Genomic DNA, 14776 nt, shown 5'->3' with positions numbered 1-14776 from the left:
TCTAACAGCTTCAGGGTAGTTCAAGTTCAAGTTCAAGTATCTTTATTATCCCCGAGGGTCAATTCGTTTCACAGTCAGTAGATGTGTACATATACACACACATGCACATACACATGTACACATATATACACAAGACATTAAGACATTAAAGTAACAGTATTGAAATTAGTGTTCATTGAGAAACCTGATTGCTACAAGGATGAATGAGTTTTCCAGTCTGTTTGTTCTACATCTGGGCTGCAGAAACCTGCGTCCAGATGGAAGCAACCTGAACTCACCATGGAGTAGATGATCAGGATCTGCCAGAATCTGCCTGGCCTTATACACTGACCTCACCAGGAATATCACTGTAATGCTACTTTAATTGGACATTTGACAATTTATCTGTGCTGCTGATTATCCATGCTGCTGATTTCTTACCCATAAGCTGCTGTATTCATACCCATTTGCTCACAGCAGACTCATGTTCAGGCTGTTGTTTAACACATCTTATTATATTTTATTATTGTTGTTTAGCATATATATTAGAGCCTTGTATACGGTTTCGTATTTATATTTTATATTATTGCTATTTTTGGGTGTAAGTGGGACCTTGAGTACACAATTTCGTTCCACCTCATGTACCACATTCATTCAACCTTTATTTACCGGTATACAGGTTAGTCTCTCTGAGTCACAAGGAGTCATTTATAAGAAAGACCTGTTTTAAACTAAGAACACAGAGGAGGTACAGACAACAATAGACAATCATATAAAAGCATATAAAATGAAAAGTAAATAAAAGAAGTGATATATAAAATGAAACAAAAACAAGCTACATTATAAAATGGTGTAAAATAGTAAAAACAGGAACATGTCTGTGTTGATTCTTGCATTGAACTTCAGTTGTTTAAAATCCCTTAGAGGTCAAAGTTGAAAACTTCAGATCTTTTTGCAAGGTGTTCCTGGTTACAGGACCGGAGAAGGACCTGTTTGCCAAATTTGGTCGCACTGAGGGGACATATGATGCGACACTTGTCACCTTGAACCTTAAAATTAACTTCTGTCAGTAGGTGGTCAGGCTCAGCTTTAGAGCTAGAGTGATGAGCTCAAAGTATACAGGTCCTTCTCAAAAAATTAGCATATTGTGATAAAGGTCATTATTTTCCATAATGCAATGATAAAAATGAAACTTTCATATATTTCAGATTCATTGCACACCAACTGAAATATTTCAGGTCTTTAATTGTTTTAATACTGATGATTATGGCATACAGCTCATGAAAACCCAAAATGCCTGTCCCAAAAAATTAGCATATCAAGAAAAGGTTCTCTAAACAAGCTATTAACCTAACCATCTGAATCAATGATGTAACTCTAAACACCTGCAAAAGATTCCTGAGGCTTTTAAAAACTCTCAGTCTTGTTCATTACTCAAAACCACAATCATGGGTAAGACTGCCGACCTGACTGCTGTCCAGAAGGCCATCATTGACACCCTCAAGCAAGAGAGTAAGACACAGAAAGAAATTGCTGAACGAATAGGCTGTTCCCAGAGTGCTGTATCAAGGCACCTCAGTGGGAAGTCTGTGGGAAGGGAAAAGTGTGGCAGAAAACGCTGCACAACGAGAAGAGGTGACCGGACCCTGAGGAGGATCGTGGAGAAGGGCCGATTCCAGACCTTGGGGGACATGCGGAAGCAGTGGACTGAGTCTGGAGTAGAAACATCCAGAGCCACCGTGCACAGGCGTGTGCAGGAAATGGGCTACAGGTGCCGCATTCCCCAGGTCAAGCCACTCTTGAACCAGAAACAGCAGCAGAAGCATCTCGCCTGGGACTGCTGCTGAGTGGTCCAAAGTTATGTTCTCTGATTACAGTAAATTTTGCATTTCCTTTGGAAATCAAGGTCCCAGAGTCTGGAGGAAGAGAGGAGAGACAGAATTCACATTGCTTGAGGTCCAGTGTCAAGTTTCCAGTCACTGGAGTGTCATGTCAGCTGCTGGTGTTGGTCCACTGTGTTTTATCAAGCGCAGGGTCAATGCAACTAGCTATCAGGAGATTTTGGAGCACTTCATGCTTCCATCTGCTGAAAAGCTTTATGGAGATGAAGATTTCATTTTTCAGCACGACCTGGCACCTGCTCACAGTGCCAAAACCACTGGTAAATGGTTTACTGACCATGGTATTACTGTGCTCAATTGGCCTGCCAACTCTCCTGACCTGAACCCCATAGAGAACCTGTGGGATATTGTGAAGAGAAAGTTGAGAGACGCAAGACCCAACACTCTGGATGAGCTTAAGGCCGCTATCGAAGCACCCTGGGCCTTCATAATATCTCAGCAGTGCCACAGGCTGATTGCCTCCATGCCACGCCGGATTGAAGCAGTCATTCATGCAAAAGGATTCCCGACCAAGTATTGAGTGCATAACTGAACATGATTATTTGAAGGTTGGGGGTTTTTGTATTAAAAACACTTGTCTTTCATTGGTGGGATGAAATATGTTATTTTTTTCGGACAGGCATTTTGGGCTTTCATGAGCTGTATGCCATAATCATCAGTATTAAAACAATTAAAGACCTGAAATATTTCAGTTGGTGTGTAATGAATCTGAAATATATGAAAGTTTCATTTTTATCATTACATTATGGAAAATAATGACCTTTATCACAATATGCTAATTTTTTGAGAAGGACCTGTAGCTGCTACTCCTCTACACTGGAAGCGAGCTAAGGTGGGTCGGGCATCTGACTGATACACCTGGACTCCCTAAGTACACAATGAGATCCCCCATCAAGAGCAGAAGTGCAAAAACTCTGGATTTCCCTCCATGACCTGACAGATTAACAAGTGGGAAGAGTGGACAAATTACTATTTGAAGAATATGTACCGGGCAAACCCTGAAAGTTTTTTTTATTTCAATTTAGCACCAACTGCAACAAGAGTTAATTGTCTCCACAGCGTTACTAAAACCTGTAACAAACTAGAAGTTAAAACAAAAATCTGTATATGAAAAGACCACAAAAAATGCTTTAAGTCAAGAATGGGAATAGGAAACACCGAAGGGAATATTGTTTAACACAGAATCCAATACATGAAATTTCATATTTAATTTAGTTTAAAAACAATTTTTTTTCAAAGTTGTAATAATTGGTCAATAAATTAAATGCACTTCTGTAATTCAGTGACAGTGAGTAATTTCATATTATTCACTCATTTACAGAGACTGCACATTGGTGAGGCGGTTAGCACTGCTGCCTCACAGCATGAAGGTCTTCAGTTCAAACCTCAGCTGGGGCCTTTTTGTGTGAAGTTCTGTGAATGTGTGTGATACTTTACCTGGTTTGGGCACAGCCAGCCCTCTCTCTTTGTAGAAGTTGCACATTTTTTCTCTTTCAGCTATTGTACAAAGAAATAAAAGCAAATGTTTAGAGTATCAGACAGAGCCGTCTTCCACATTACACGTGCAAACACTTACACTCTTCCAGGAATGGAACCATTTTGTAAACGATATCTTGCAGCTGTCTGTCTGGCCTGGAGAGAAAAGCAAAACCAGTTTTTATTTAGTTTTTGTTTTTATACAAAACCTGTTCTCCTTTAGAAGTGACACTCATTTATCAGACACACTTTCTGGACAGCCAACTATTTAAAACAGTGGTTCTCAAACTGGGGTCGCCGGAACCCCCGGGGAGCCGCAAAAAATAAAATAAAATAATAGATAAATATATATATATATATATGCGGCAGCACGGTGGCGCAACTGGTAGAGCTGCTGCCTCTCAGCGAGCAGGTCCCTGGTTCAAACCCCGGTCCAGGGGCCCTCTGGGTGGAGTTTACATGTTCTCTCCGTGCATGCGTGGGTTTTCTCCGGGTAGTCCGGTTTCCTCCCACAGACCAAAAGCATGCATGTTAGGCTGATTGGTAACTCTAAATTGTCCCTAGGTGTGAGTGAGAAAGTGAATGGTTGTTTGTCTCGTTTGTCTCTGTGTGTCCCTGTGATGGACTTGCGATCCGTCCAGGGTGTACCCCACCCCTCGCACAGTGATTGCTGGACATGGGCACCAGCGACCCCCGTGACCCAAAATGGAATAAACGGGTAAAGAAAATGGATGGATGGATATATATAATTTTTTTTTTTTTTTTTTTAAAAATTTTGTTTGTTTGTTTTTAACAAGTATGTAGATGTTTAACAACCTGTTAAAATACACCAAAATGCAGGAAATTGCATCTACTTTATTCAAAATTTTCTGGGGAGGACACCCATACATATCAAACAAATGGATTAAAACATAATAAAATACATTAAGCATGAGTGCAATCCTGTTTTTGATACAGTTTGTTTTTTTGTTTTTTTTACATATTGAATCTGGTTAGAGACTTTAAATTGACATGGAGTGACTTCCAAATTGTGGATCCTCTCACAGAGAGCACTTTGAGCAAAAGTGGTTCTACGAAATGGAACCTTACAGTCGCCAGCTGCTCTGGTAGATCTACTGTAGCCCTGCAGTTTCTGTATACCATTGCTTAATGGTTTGGGTGCAAGTCCATTTAAACATTTTAAGATCAATTATAAAAATTGGAATTGATGAAATTGGAAAATTCTAGAATACTGAACTTAGCTAAAATATTGCAGTGATGAAATCTGATTGTCTTTTGGTATAAAACCTTCAAGGTCCGATTGTAGAGACTTTCCAATGGTTTAAGTGTAGTTTGGTGTCTGTGATCAGACAGTAGCTCCATAAGACATGTGAAAGAATCATTGAGCTGAAGAAGATCTCTGCACAATGAAGTGTCAAACATTTACTAATCATTTTAAAACAATTTATGTTTGATCTAAGTTTAGCAGATTTTATCAACATGGTTCTTAAAGTTTGATGTTAATTCTCTCAAAACAGTAATTTTTGAAAGTTGAAATAATAATAAAAAAAAAAGTTAGTTAATTGTGTCTTGAATGAAAAATACCCCATGTTTAAAATTATAAAAATTGTATTAACACTATTAAACAGGTCTTAAGTATATGTTACACAAATATTTCCACTGCATTAGACAATTTGAAGAAAATTATTTAATAAACATGAGGGTTATGAGGGGGTCCCTGAAACTTTTTCTCCTCTGTAAGGGATCTGTAAGGGGTCCCTGAACCCAAAAAGTTTGAGAACCCCTGCTTTAAAGAGAACAGTTTTCCTATTATTAGACTAAACAACCCACCTGATGTTGTACAGAGGTTGTGTCTGATGAACCACAATGCTGCATGTTGGACATTTGTTGCTACCAAAAAAATGCTTCACAATGCAGCGTTTGCAAACTTGGAAAAGATACAAAGAAATCAAAATTAGTTATTTTTCTCAACAATATTTTTTACACATCTGTAGTGAGCTAGGGTCGGTTAGCTTCAGTTAGCTTCACTACAATCAATATTTAAAAACGGGTTCTCTCTTTTTCGAGCTACTTGACAGATATGTGACAGAGATACTGAGTGAGAGATGGTCTAATCAGTGACGAGAGACGTTAATTTTCTTTGACCCATCAAAATGAATGTGGTCATTTATTAACAGAATCAAAATTTAACATCAAACATTGTACACTTGATTATTCTGATTAAATGCAATAACACAGCTTAATTATTGACAACAATAATAATAACAATGAGAAATCATACGGCCATGATTTCTCACTTGCAACTAAAATACAACAGACATATCTGAAAATATCTGGATTAATTACTGGCAAGATAGAAGAGTTTTAAAGATGGGGAATGAAGGAGTTTAAATGGAGAGGAAAAAGATGGATGAGGATGTATGTCTGTAGACCAGAACAACACGCTCCTTTCAAGCGCAGTTCGCCTGCGGTACACTGGTAGTGAAGCTCATGACGACTCTTTACCTTTGGCGGAGGATGAATCCGCGGCGGTCAAGAGGTCCCTGGTACGCTACCTTTCAGCGTCTCCTCAGGGCGGCTGCGACTCGGAAGAAGTCGTGAGAACTCGTTCCACAGAACAAACCTCCTCAGAAGTTATAAAGCTTTCACCGGGTGGAACCACAGCGAGGCATCGTGGCTCCTACAGGAACTCCAGCCAAACTTCATCAGTACCAGAGGAACTCAGAACTTCTGTTCTCTCTCGGAACTTCTGTTCATCCTCCAGAACTTCGGATCACTTCTGCTCTCAGAACTTCGGTTCATGTCTCAGAACTTTTGTAACTAGGAAGTGTCGACTTTTAAAGAGTTCTGTTTCCAGTCCCATTTGGGAAGTCCTGATTGGTTGAAAGAACCAACAGGGGTGTGGTTTTAGTGACGTAAGAGGGTTACTACAAGTCAGAAAAACAGCGGACATGTTTTAGGAACAGACAGAGAAATGTTTAGGAGCAGACAGAGAAATGTTTTGGCGAAATGACAGACCCCAGGTGCCAGCTTCTCTTGTTTCTGTCTGAGAGGTTTAAAAACATGACAGTTCGTTCCAATAAACTTGTTTGCGACTGTCTCCGACTTTTGACCGACACTCCTTCTCATTTCAGACAGAAGATCAAAAAATGCATAATTACTTTGTAACAGACATCTAACTTGATTTCTACTTTGAATGAGGATTAAAAATCATTAATACTGTTTCACAGTTGATTTAAAATGAGTAGTTCACTTCAACATTTAAAATGGTTTGAACTAAACACACTTTTGGATTATCAAGACATTGTAAAAATAGTAATAAAAAAGAGAGTGTTCTTTCAATTGATTAGTGCAGGATACAATTAGAAAGTCTCTGGATGAGCTTAATTTGTATTTCTGGATTCAAATCAATGAAGTAACAGTTTCTGTCCCATGAAGGCCTTCAGGGTCAGGTTTTGACCTGAGGCTTAGTTCACTACACATCCATACAATGCACAATGTATGAAGTACATGCTGAATTAGTTTAAATACAACTGTGACTATAGGGTCATGGGACAAAAAGTCCATGCTCAGTATCAGGACTAGGGATGCAATAATCCACATTTTTTTACTTCCGATCCGATCGCGATGCCTACCTCTGGATATCGTCCGATACCAATCCAGTTCCGATATCATCATCATCATTGATTTTATATGAGGCTGTAATAATCTTCTCTCAAGTGCAATTTGTACAAATATATGCATGCATGTCCAAAAAGGCAACTTGAGGTAAATTTTATTAATGTTGGATAAGTTTCAAAGTTAGAACTAAATTCTGCTAACACAAAACATGTTTTTTTTTATTCCTAGCTTTAAAGTGGATATTAAAGTGATTAATTTAAGTGACTGTTTAAAGTTATTTTATAGATTTTTTTAAATAAGGGGCAAATATAAGAAATGTTTTCTTCTTTCTGCACTCTTCATTCAGTGTTTTGTTTTTGATTAATTTGCTTTATTTTGTCTCTTAAATGAATGAATAAATTAAATTAAATAAAAAATTAAAAGGCTTTAAACATCTGCTAAGTTCATGGCATAAACCAACACAGACATGTTTTAGTATTTTACATTGCTTTATAATGTAGCTGTTTTTTGTTTCGTTTTATGTATACACATATACACACACATATACACACACATACACACACACACACACACACACACACACACACACACACACACATATATGTGTGTGTGTGTATATAATTTTCTTGTAATAATTTTCTTGTAATTTTCGAATCATATGCTTTTTATGATTGTTTACTATTGTAAATATCTCCTGGAGGGTAAACTATATCTTGGCTGCAAGTATCAAGCTGCGAAATACTTTGTTTTCTACAACTGATAGTGGTTGATCATTAATTATAATGAAGTTTAGCAATTTCTCAGTAAACATTCGAGCTTTTGTGGCTTCAGCGGTTGTTATTCTTGTTCCATCTGCAGCAGGCAGTCTGATTTCGGTCAGCCGCGCTCAGTCTGCCCCTCCTCAGAGATGGGCAGACTGAACCGGGCAGATTGAGCACGGCTGACCGGGGTTGGGCTGCCTGCTACGAGATCAGCGAGAGCAGCAGACCACTGAAGCCCCGGAGCATGAATGTCCATCATAAAACTAACTTTACCTCGGTTTAATGTGGTGCTATGACTCTGCAGACATTGCATGTTGCTGTCTTACTTTGTGGTGTTTCTAGTATAAAATACTTCCACACAGCGGACATGTTTAGATGAAAAGTTGGTTTAGCAGTTAGCCACAATGCTACTGCACGTTGTAGCTGGCTGCAAACTATGAAATGGATTTCCTGAATGTGAGGAGGGTCTTACTACTCTGGCCTCATGATCAGCTCTTTTCGCCACCGTGCTGACAGTTGCTATGAGGTATTTCTTTTTCTACAGTCATGGCCCTGCGTATTACGGGTCAAAATGTATTCTTTGGTCTTGTGGAGTTAGGGTAAGAGCAGTCATCCTCCCATGCAAGAGTTGAGGGTTCGATTCCACCAGCAGTCAAATGCCTAAGTGTCTCTGGGCAAGCCACTGAACCCTTATTGCCTTCAATGTGTGTCCCATTGGTGTATGAGTGATAAAGCTCTGATTATTCTTTGTATAGATCTAGTAGAGTGCTGTATGAATGGGTAAATGAGGACACAGTTTGTAGTGTAAAGAGCTTTGAGTATCTTGATTAGATAGAAAGGCAGTATATAAGTACAGTCCATTTAACATTTACCATTCATGTGTAAAAATGACATTGTTCTTTGTCGTTCATTGAGGTGAAATTTTAAGACACAAGTCATGCTGCCATGTTCTCTTTAGAAACAACAGGCTTTCTCCAGCAACCCGTACAAACAAGGCATACTTGTTCAGTCCTGTTCCAAATGTCCTGCCATGAACTTTAACCTGTTAACAGAGGCCTGTACGGTTTGAGATGGAACTCTTTTTGGTTGTTTTCGTAATTTCTTTGAGCATTGCATGGACTGACATGGGGCAAATTTGCTAAGATGTTCTGGGAAGACCTTCCTGTGGACCCACCACCTGCAGGAAGTGCCATAAAAGTCGGGTGCATGATGCCATGGGTAATGGCCACAGGCGGGAACCTTGGTGCTCTGATCCTGGCTTACCAAAGCTGGCTCTTGGGACATGGAACGTGACCTCTCTGGTGGGAAAGGAGCCTGAGCTTGTGCGCGAGGTTGGGAGGTACTGACTAGATATAGTTGGGCTCACGTCTACGCACAACATGGGCTCTGAAACCAATCTCCTTGAGAGGGGCTGGACCTTATTGCACTCTGGAGTTGCCTATGGTGTGAGGCATCGAGCTGGTGTGAGTCTACTTGTAGCCCCCCGACTTGGTGCCTGTGTGTTGGATTTTTCTCCAGTAGATGAGAGGGTGGCTTCCCTTCACCTTCAGGTGAGGGGACGGGCTCTGACTGTTTGTGTCTACACGCTGAAGCAGCAGTTCAGAGTATCTGGCTTTCTTGGAGTCTTTGGCAGGGGTGCTGGAAGGTGCATCAGCTGAGGACTCCTTTATTCTGCTGGGGGACTTCAATGCCCACGTGGGTGATGACAGTGTGACCCAGAGGGGCGTGATTGGGAGGAACAGCCTCTCTGATCTGAACCTGAGCGGTGTTCTGTTGTTGGACTTCTATGCTAGTCAGTTTGTCCATCACAAACACCATGTTTAAACATAAGGGTCTCCATAAGTGCACTTGGCACCAGAACACCTTAGATTGTAGATCGATGATTGACTTTATAGTCATGTCATCTGATTTGCGGCCATTTGTTTTAGACACTCGGGCGAAGAGAGGAGCTGAGCGGTCAACTGATCACCACCTGGTAGTGAGTTGGATCAGATGGCGGGGGAAGATGCCAGACAGACCCGTTAGACCCAATTTTCTCAATATTTCTTCTTTCCCAATTGAGAAAGAAGAAATATTGAGAAATCTCCTCGGATGAGAAGGGAAATGTCTTCAGTTACAAATAAAGTCCAGTTGTTTTGTTTTTAACTCTTTTTGGACTTCTGCTGCTTAGCATTTAGTGGAGATGAAAAGGTATTTAAAACTGTCAACTTCATCAAGTGCAGAAAATCCCAAACCAGCTAACTACAAAAATATGATAAATGTTATATTGAGTTTGGTTTCATCCAGAGCAGTGACGGAAGACCAATATGTGACCATTATGTGGGGGAATGGTGGCACAGAGGTTAGAGAGATGGGCCTGTGATCGGAAGATCGCCGGTTCACGCCCCGGTACCAACAACATCAAAAATGTGGGTGGGGTAGGTGAAGCACCCACATTTGCCCCTACCCTCATTCGCCCCACTCTGGGCCCATGAGCAAGACCCTTAACCCCCCATCTGCTCCCTAAACGATGTACAAGATGGCCGCGCTCAGAGCAGTTGCAGCTTCACAGGCTCCCGGTACCATCCCAGTTTTTAGAAGTTTTGATATTGACTCTGTGCCTGACTCCGCGCGATTTATGCGTGTGAACTATAGCCGAACCGAACTGATGAGAATAGGAGCGGATTTGCCACGAAATATAGCAGAAATCAGCAACAAACTCAAAGCTACGCTCGGCAGAATGCAGATCTTAAAGTCATCTACCTGGAAGCTGCAGCAGAGGCGTTCCAGCGGGCAGAAGAGGAAGCGCTGCTCCCGGCTTAAGAGGAGAGGATGCCGGGCGGGGGTTATGGTGAGGCTACGAGCTAACGCTAAAGCCGGTAAACTCCCCATGCCGTCTCTCTTTCTGTCGAATGTCCGCTCGTTGGACAACAAGGTGGATTTACTTCGTCTGAGAGCGGGCGCCTCAGAAGAGATGAAGAAGTGTGCAGTGCTTTGCCTCACGGAAACGTGGATTACAAGTGAAACGCCGGACTCAGTCTTCCAGCTGGATGACAGACTTTTTTTTCGAGCGGACCGCTGCAGCGAGCTAACGGGGAAATCACGGGGGGGCGGAGTATGCATTTACGTGAGTAAAAGTTGGTCCACGAACTGTACTGTTGTAAATAGCTCATGCTCGAAGGCTTTGGAGCAAATAACAGTGAAATGTCGGCCACATTATCTACCCCGAGAGTTCACAGTGACTTTTATCACAGTTGTTTACATTCCTCCGGACGCTAATGCTAATGAAACACTGCAGGAGCTTCATGATATCATCAGCTCGCTGCAGAACAAACACCCCGAAGCTCTTTACGTGGTAGCCGGAGACTTTAACCACGTGAATCTAAAGGACTGTCTCCCAAGCTTTAATCAGCATGTGACGATTCCGACACGTGGAGACCGCACGCTGGACCGTGTTTACACGAACGTAAAAGATGCATACAAAGCCGAACCCCGCCCCCACCTAGGACTGTCAGACCACATCTCAATCTTCCTGGCTCCTGCTTACATGCCCCCGCTGAGACGCTCCAGACCGGTACAAAAGAAAGTTAAATGTTGGAGACAGGACAGTGGACCCATACTGAGAGATTGTTTTGATCGAACAGACTGGCAGGTTTTCAGAGAAGCTGCTGAAAATGGAGGTTCGCTTGATCTTGACCAATACACATCCTCAGTACTGGGTTACATTAGTACATGTACTGACACAGTCTCCACTATCAGAAATGTTAAAAGCTACCCAAACAGAAAACCTTGGCTGAATGCAGAGGTGCGTACCCTGCTGGAAGCCAGGAACACTGCCTTCAGGTCTGGAAACTCAGAGGAGCTGAGTAGGACAAGAAAAGAGCTGGTTGCTGGTATTAAGAGGGCCAAGGCCGCATATGCAAAGAGGATCGAGGGTCAATTCATCTCACAAGACCCTCGGAGCATGTGGAGGGGCATTAAGTGCATAACAGATTATAAAGGAAGGAGCGAACAATGTCCCAAAGACCCATCTCTGCCTGATGCCCTCAACAAGTTCTTTGCACGCTTTGAAGACCCGAACAGACCACCCAGCACCAGACTCACCTCGCCACCGGATGAAGAGCATCTCAGCGTGACCTCAGCAGAAGTAAGGAGTACCTTCAGGAGGATTAATCCGCACAAAGCAACTGGCCCAGACAACATCCCCGGAAAAGTGTTGAAGGAATGTGCTGATCAGCTCTGTGAGGTGCTGGCAGACATCTTTAACACCTCACTTACCCTGGAGACAGTTCCCACCTGCCTGAAGACTGCCACCATCATCCCAGTCCCAAAAAGCTCTACAGTGACTGGTCTGAATGACTATCGGCCAGTGGCCCTCACCCCGATAGTCGCTAAATGCTTCGAAAAACTGGTCATGACTCACATCAAAACAACCATCAACATCAACGAGGACCCTCATCAGTACGCATACCGTGAGAACCGATCAACAGAGGATGCAATCTCCTCTGTGGTCCACACTGCACTCAACCACCTGGAGCAGAAAAACTCTTACGTCCGTATGCTCTTTGTGGACTTCACATCCGCCTTCAACACCATGATCCCCCAAACCCTGATGGACAAACTATCCACACTAGGACTAAGCCCCTCCATCTGCAACTGGGTACTAGACTTTTTAACAAACAGACCACAGTTAGTGAGGATCCACAACCTCTCCTCCTCCACCATAACCCTCAGCACTGGCTCTCCTCAGGGATGTGTGTTGAGCCCCCTTCTGTTTACTCTGCTCACATATGATTGTGCAGCTACCCATCCAGGCTGTCACATTGTAAAGTTTGCAGATGATACAGCGGTGGTGGGATGCATCACAAACAATGATGAGTCCAGCTACAGGCAAGAGGTGGAACACCTGGAGAGCTGGTGCAGAGAGAATAACCTTCACATCAATGTGAAGAAGACAAAGGAGATGATTGTGGACTTCAGAAGGAACAAAAACACCTACACCCCTCTGAATATAAGAGGATCTGCGGTGGAAGTGGTCTCCAGCTACAAGTACTTGGGTGTACACATGAATGACAACCTCAGCTGGAGCAACACCACCACCAGCCTGATCAAGAAAGCTCATCAGAGACTCTACTTCCTCAGACGGCTGAGGCGAGCTGGTCTGGGAAGCTCAGTCCTCACCTCCTTCTACAGGTGTGCAGTGGAGAGCATCCTGTGCTCCAGCATCAACGTGTGGCATGGAGGCTGCACAGCTGCAGAAAGAAAAGCTTTGCAGAGAGTGGTGAAGGCTGCACAGAAATCTGTTGGAATCAGTCTCCCCACCATCACAGACATCTACACCTCCAGATGCAGGAAGAGGGCCACCTGCATCATGAAGGACCCCACCCACCCAGCACACAAACTTTTTGCCCCACTCCCCTCAGGAAGGAGGTTAAGGAGCATTAAGTGTAGAACCACTAGACTGAGGAACAGCTTCTACCCTGAGGCTGTTAGACTCATGAATCTCTAACTAGAATAATCACTGTGAAAAACCATATCATGTTGCTGCTGATCTGTTTCATGTTGCTGCTGATCTGTTTCAATGTTGATGTGTTCATGCGTGCACATCTGCTCACAGACTCATGTTCATGTTTGTGCTGATGTTCAATGTTTTATGTTATGAGTGCTTAGTGTATATTTAGTTGATGTTTTTCTTAGTTCATATCTTAGATGTCATTACTGTTTTTCTTATACATTTTATTGTTGGATGTAACTGGGACCCTGCGTACATAATTTCGCTCCACCACATGTACCACATGAGGTGCGAATGACAATAAAGAAACTCTGACTCTGACTCTGAAACAGGTCTCTCTTGAAAATGAGTTCTCGTGGCTCCATGAGACTACCTGTATAAATAAAAGGTAAATGGGAAAAAAAAAAAAAAAAAAAAAGTGTCCCATAGAGTTGCATTTGGGCCTAAAAAATCCGACCCGGACCGGACTGAACCCATAACATTATTTTCCAAGCCCAACCCGAAACTGACCAAGTAACTGTGATTACAGACCCCATCCCGAAAAAAAAAAAAAAGTATTAAGCTTTTACTGCTATTGTAAGCAAATCAGTTTGACTGGATTTAAAAACGTATTTCAAAGTTAAGATTTCTTGCTTATTAACAAGAGTCAGCAGATTATTATGCTTATTTTAATATTATAGTTATTATATTTATTAATGTCATCGGCCGCACGCATCTGCTGATGCAGCGGCTGGTAAGCTTCAGGTGGGTCGCTGGCAGTGATCTATCTGGGCATTTTTGTACCTATTTCAACCGGCCGGTCAGCATGCGGTCAAACAGCCGCTAGCAGCTGGTGGTGATCCAAATTGGATTGTCAGACATGCAAGTCCACTGACGCAATCAAAAGCCCGACATCAACCCGGCCCGCCCGTCCAGCACATTATTTTGGGCCGGCCTGGCAGTCCCTGGTTAGGAATGACACCTTTATTGTCCCATGTCTTCAGGTGAATGAAGCTAAGATTTAGCGACATCTGACTTTGAAGCACCCGGAGTTCAAGAATAAAAATACAGATTTCTTTGGTGAAAGGGTGACGACTACATACAACAAAGGAATGTTGAACTTGGCCACAAGTTCAAAGCAGGCTTCTTATTTAGTGGCTCAACGTATCGCAAAAAGTAAGAAGCCACACTCGACTGGACAAGAACTTGTTCTCCCAGCAGCAGTGGAGATGTGTGAAGTTGTCCTGGGTGCAGAGGCAGCTAATAAGCTTAAAGCTGTACCACTTTCCAACAACACTGTTAGGAGAATAACTGAAGACCTCTCAGCTGGCATACTGTCACAGCTACTGGAAAGTAGGGGTGAGAATCTCTCTGTGTCTGGCGATCTGATTCGATTCCGATTTTTGGTGTCACGATACAATTCAAAATCCATTTTCGATTCACAAACAATTTTCTTATTGAAATGGTCATAAATTTTGCTTCAATTACAAACCAGATTCCAAAAAAGTTGGGACACTAAACAAATTGTGAATAAAAACTGAATGCAATGATGTGGAGGTGCCAACATC

The 14776-nt window shown here is 42.3% G+C and overlaps 1 protein-coding gene across 1 annotated transcript in view; it reads right to left on the bottom strand.

The window, feature by feature from the left end:
• pcgf6 (polycomb group ring finger 6) overlaps nt 1-14776 on the bottom strand; it is a 38326-nt gene that overhangs the window by 10977 nt on the left and 12573 nt on the right. Inside the window, exons 3-5 of the mRNA XM_037687808.1 lie at nt 5187-5283; nt 3457-3512; nt 3318-3377 (exon numbers count right to left, since the gene is read on the bottom strand). Of these exons, the coding sequence (XP_037543736.1) occupies nt 3318-3377; nt 3457-3512; nt 5187-5283 (213 nt within the window). The remainder of the gene's footprint in view (nt 1-3317; nt 3378-3456; nt 3513-5186; nt 5284-14776) is intronic.

Source organism: Nematolebias whitei, chromosome 1, assembly GCF_014905685.2.
Source record: "Nematolebias whitei isolate Nwh7 chromosome 1, NemWhi1, whole genome shotgun sequence".
Classification (NCBI taxonomy): domain Eukaryota; kingdom Metazoa; phylum Chordata; class Actinopteri; order Cyprinodontiformes; family Rivulidae; genus Nematolebias; species Nematolebias whitei.
This window is presented reverse-complemented; position numbering and strand designations above follow the sequence as displayed.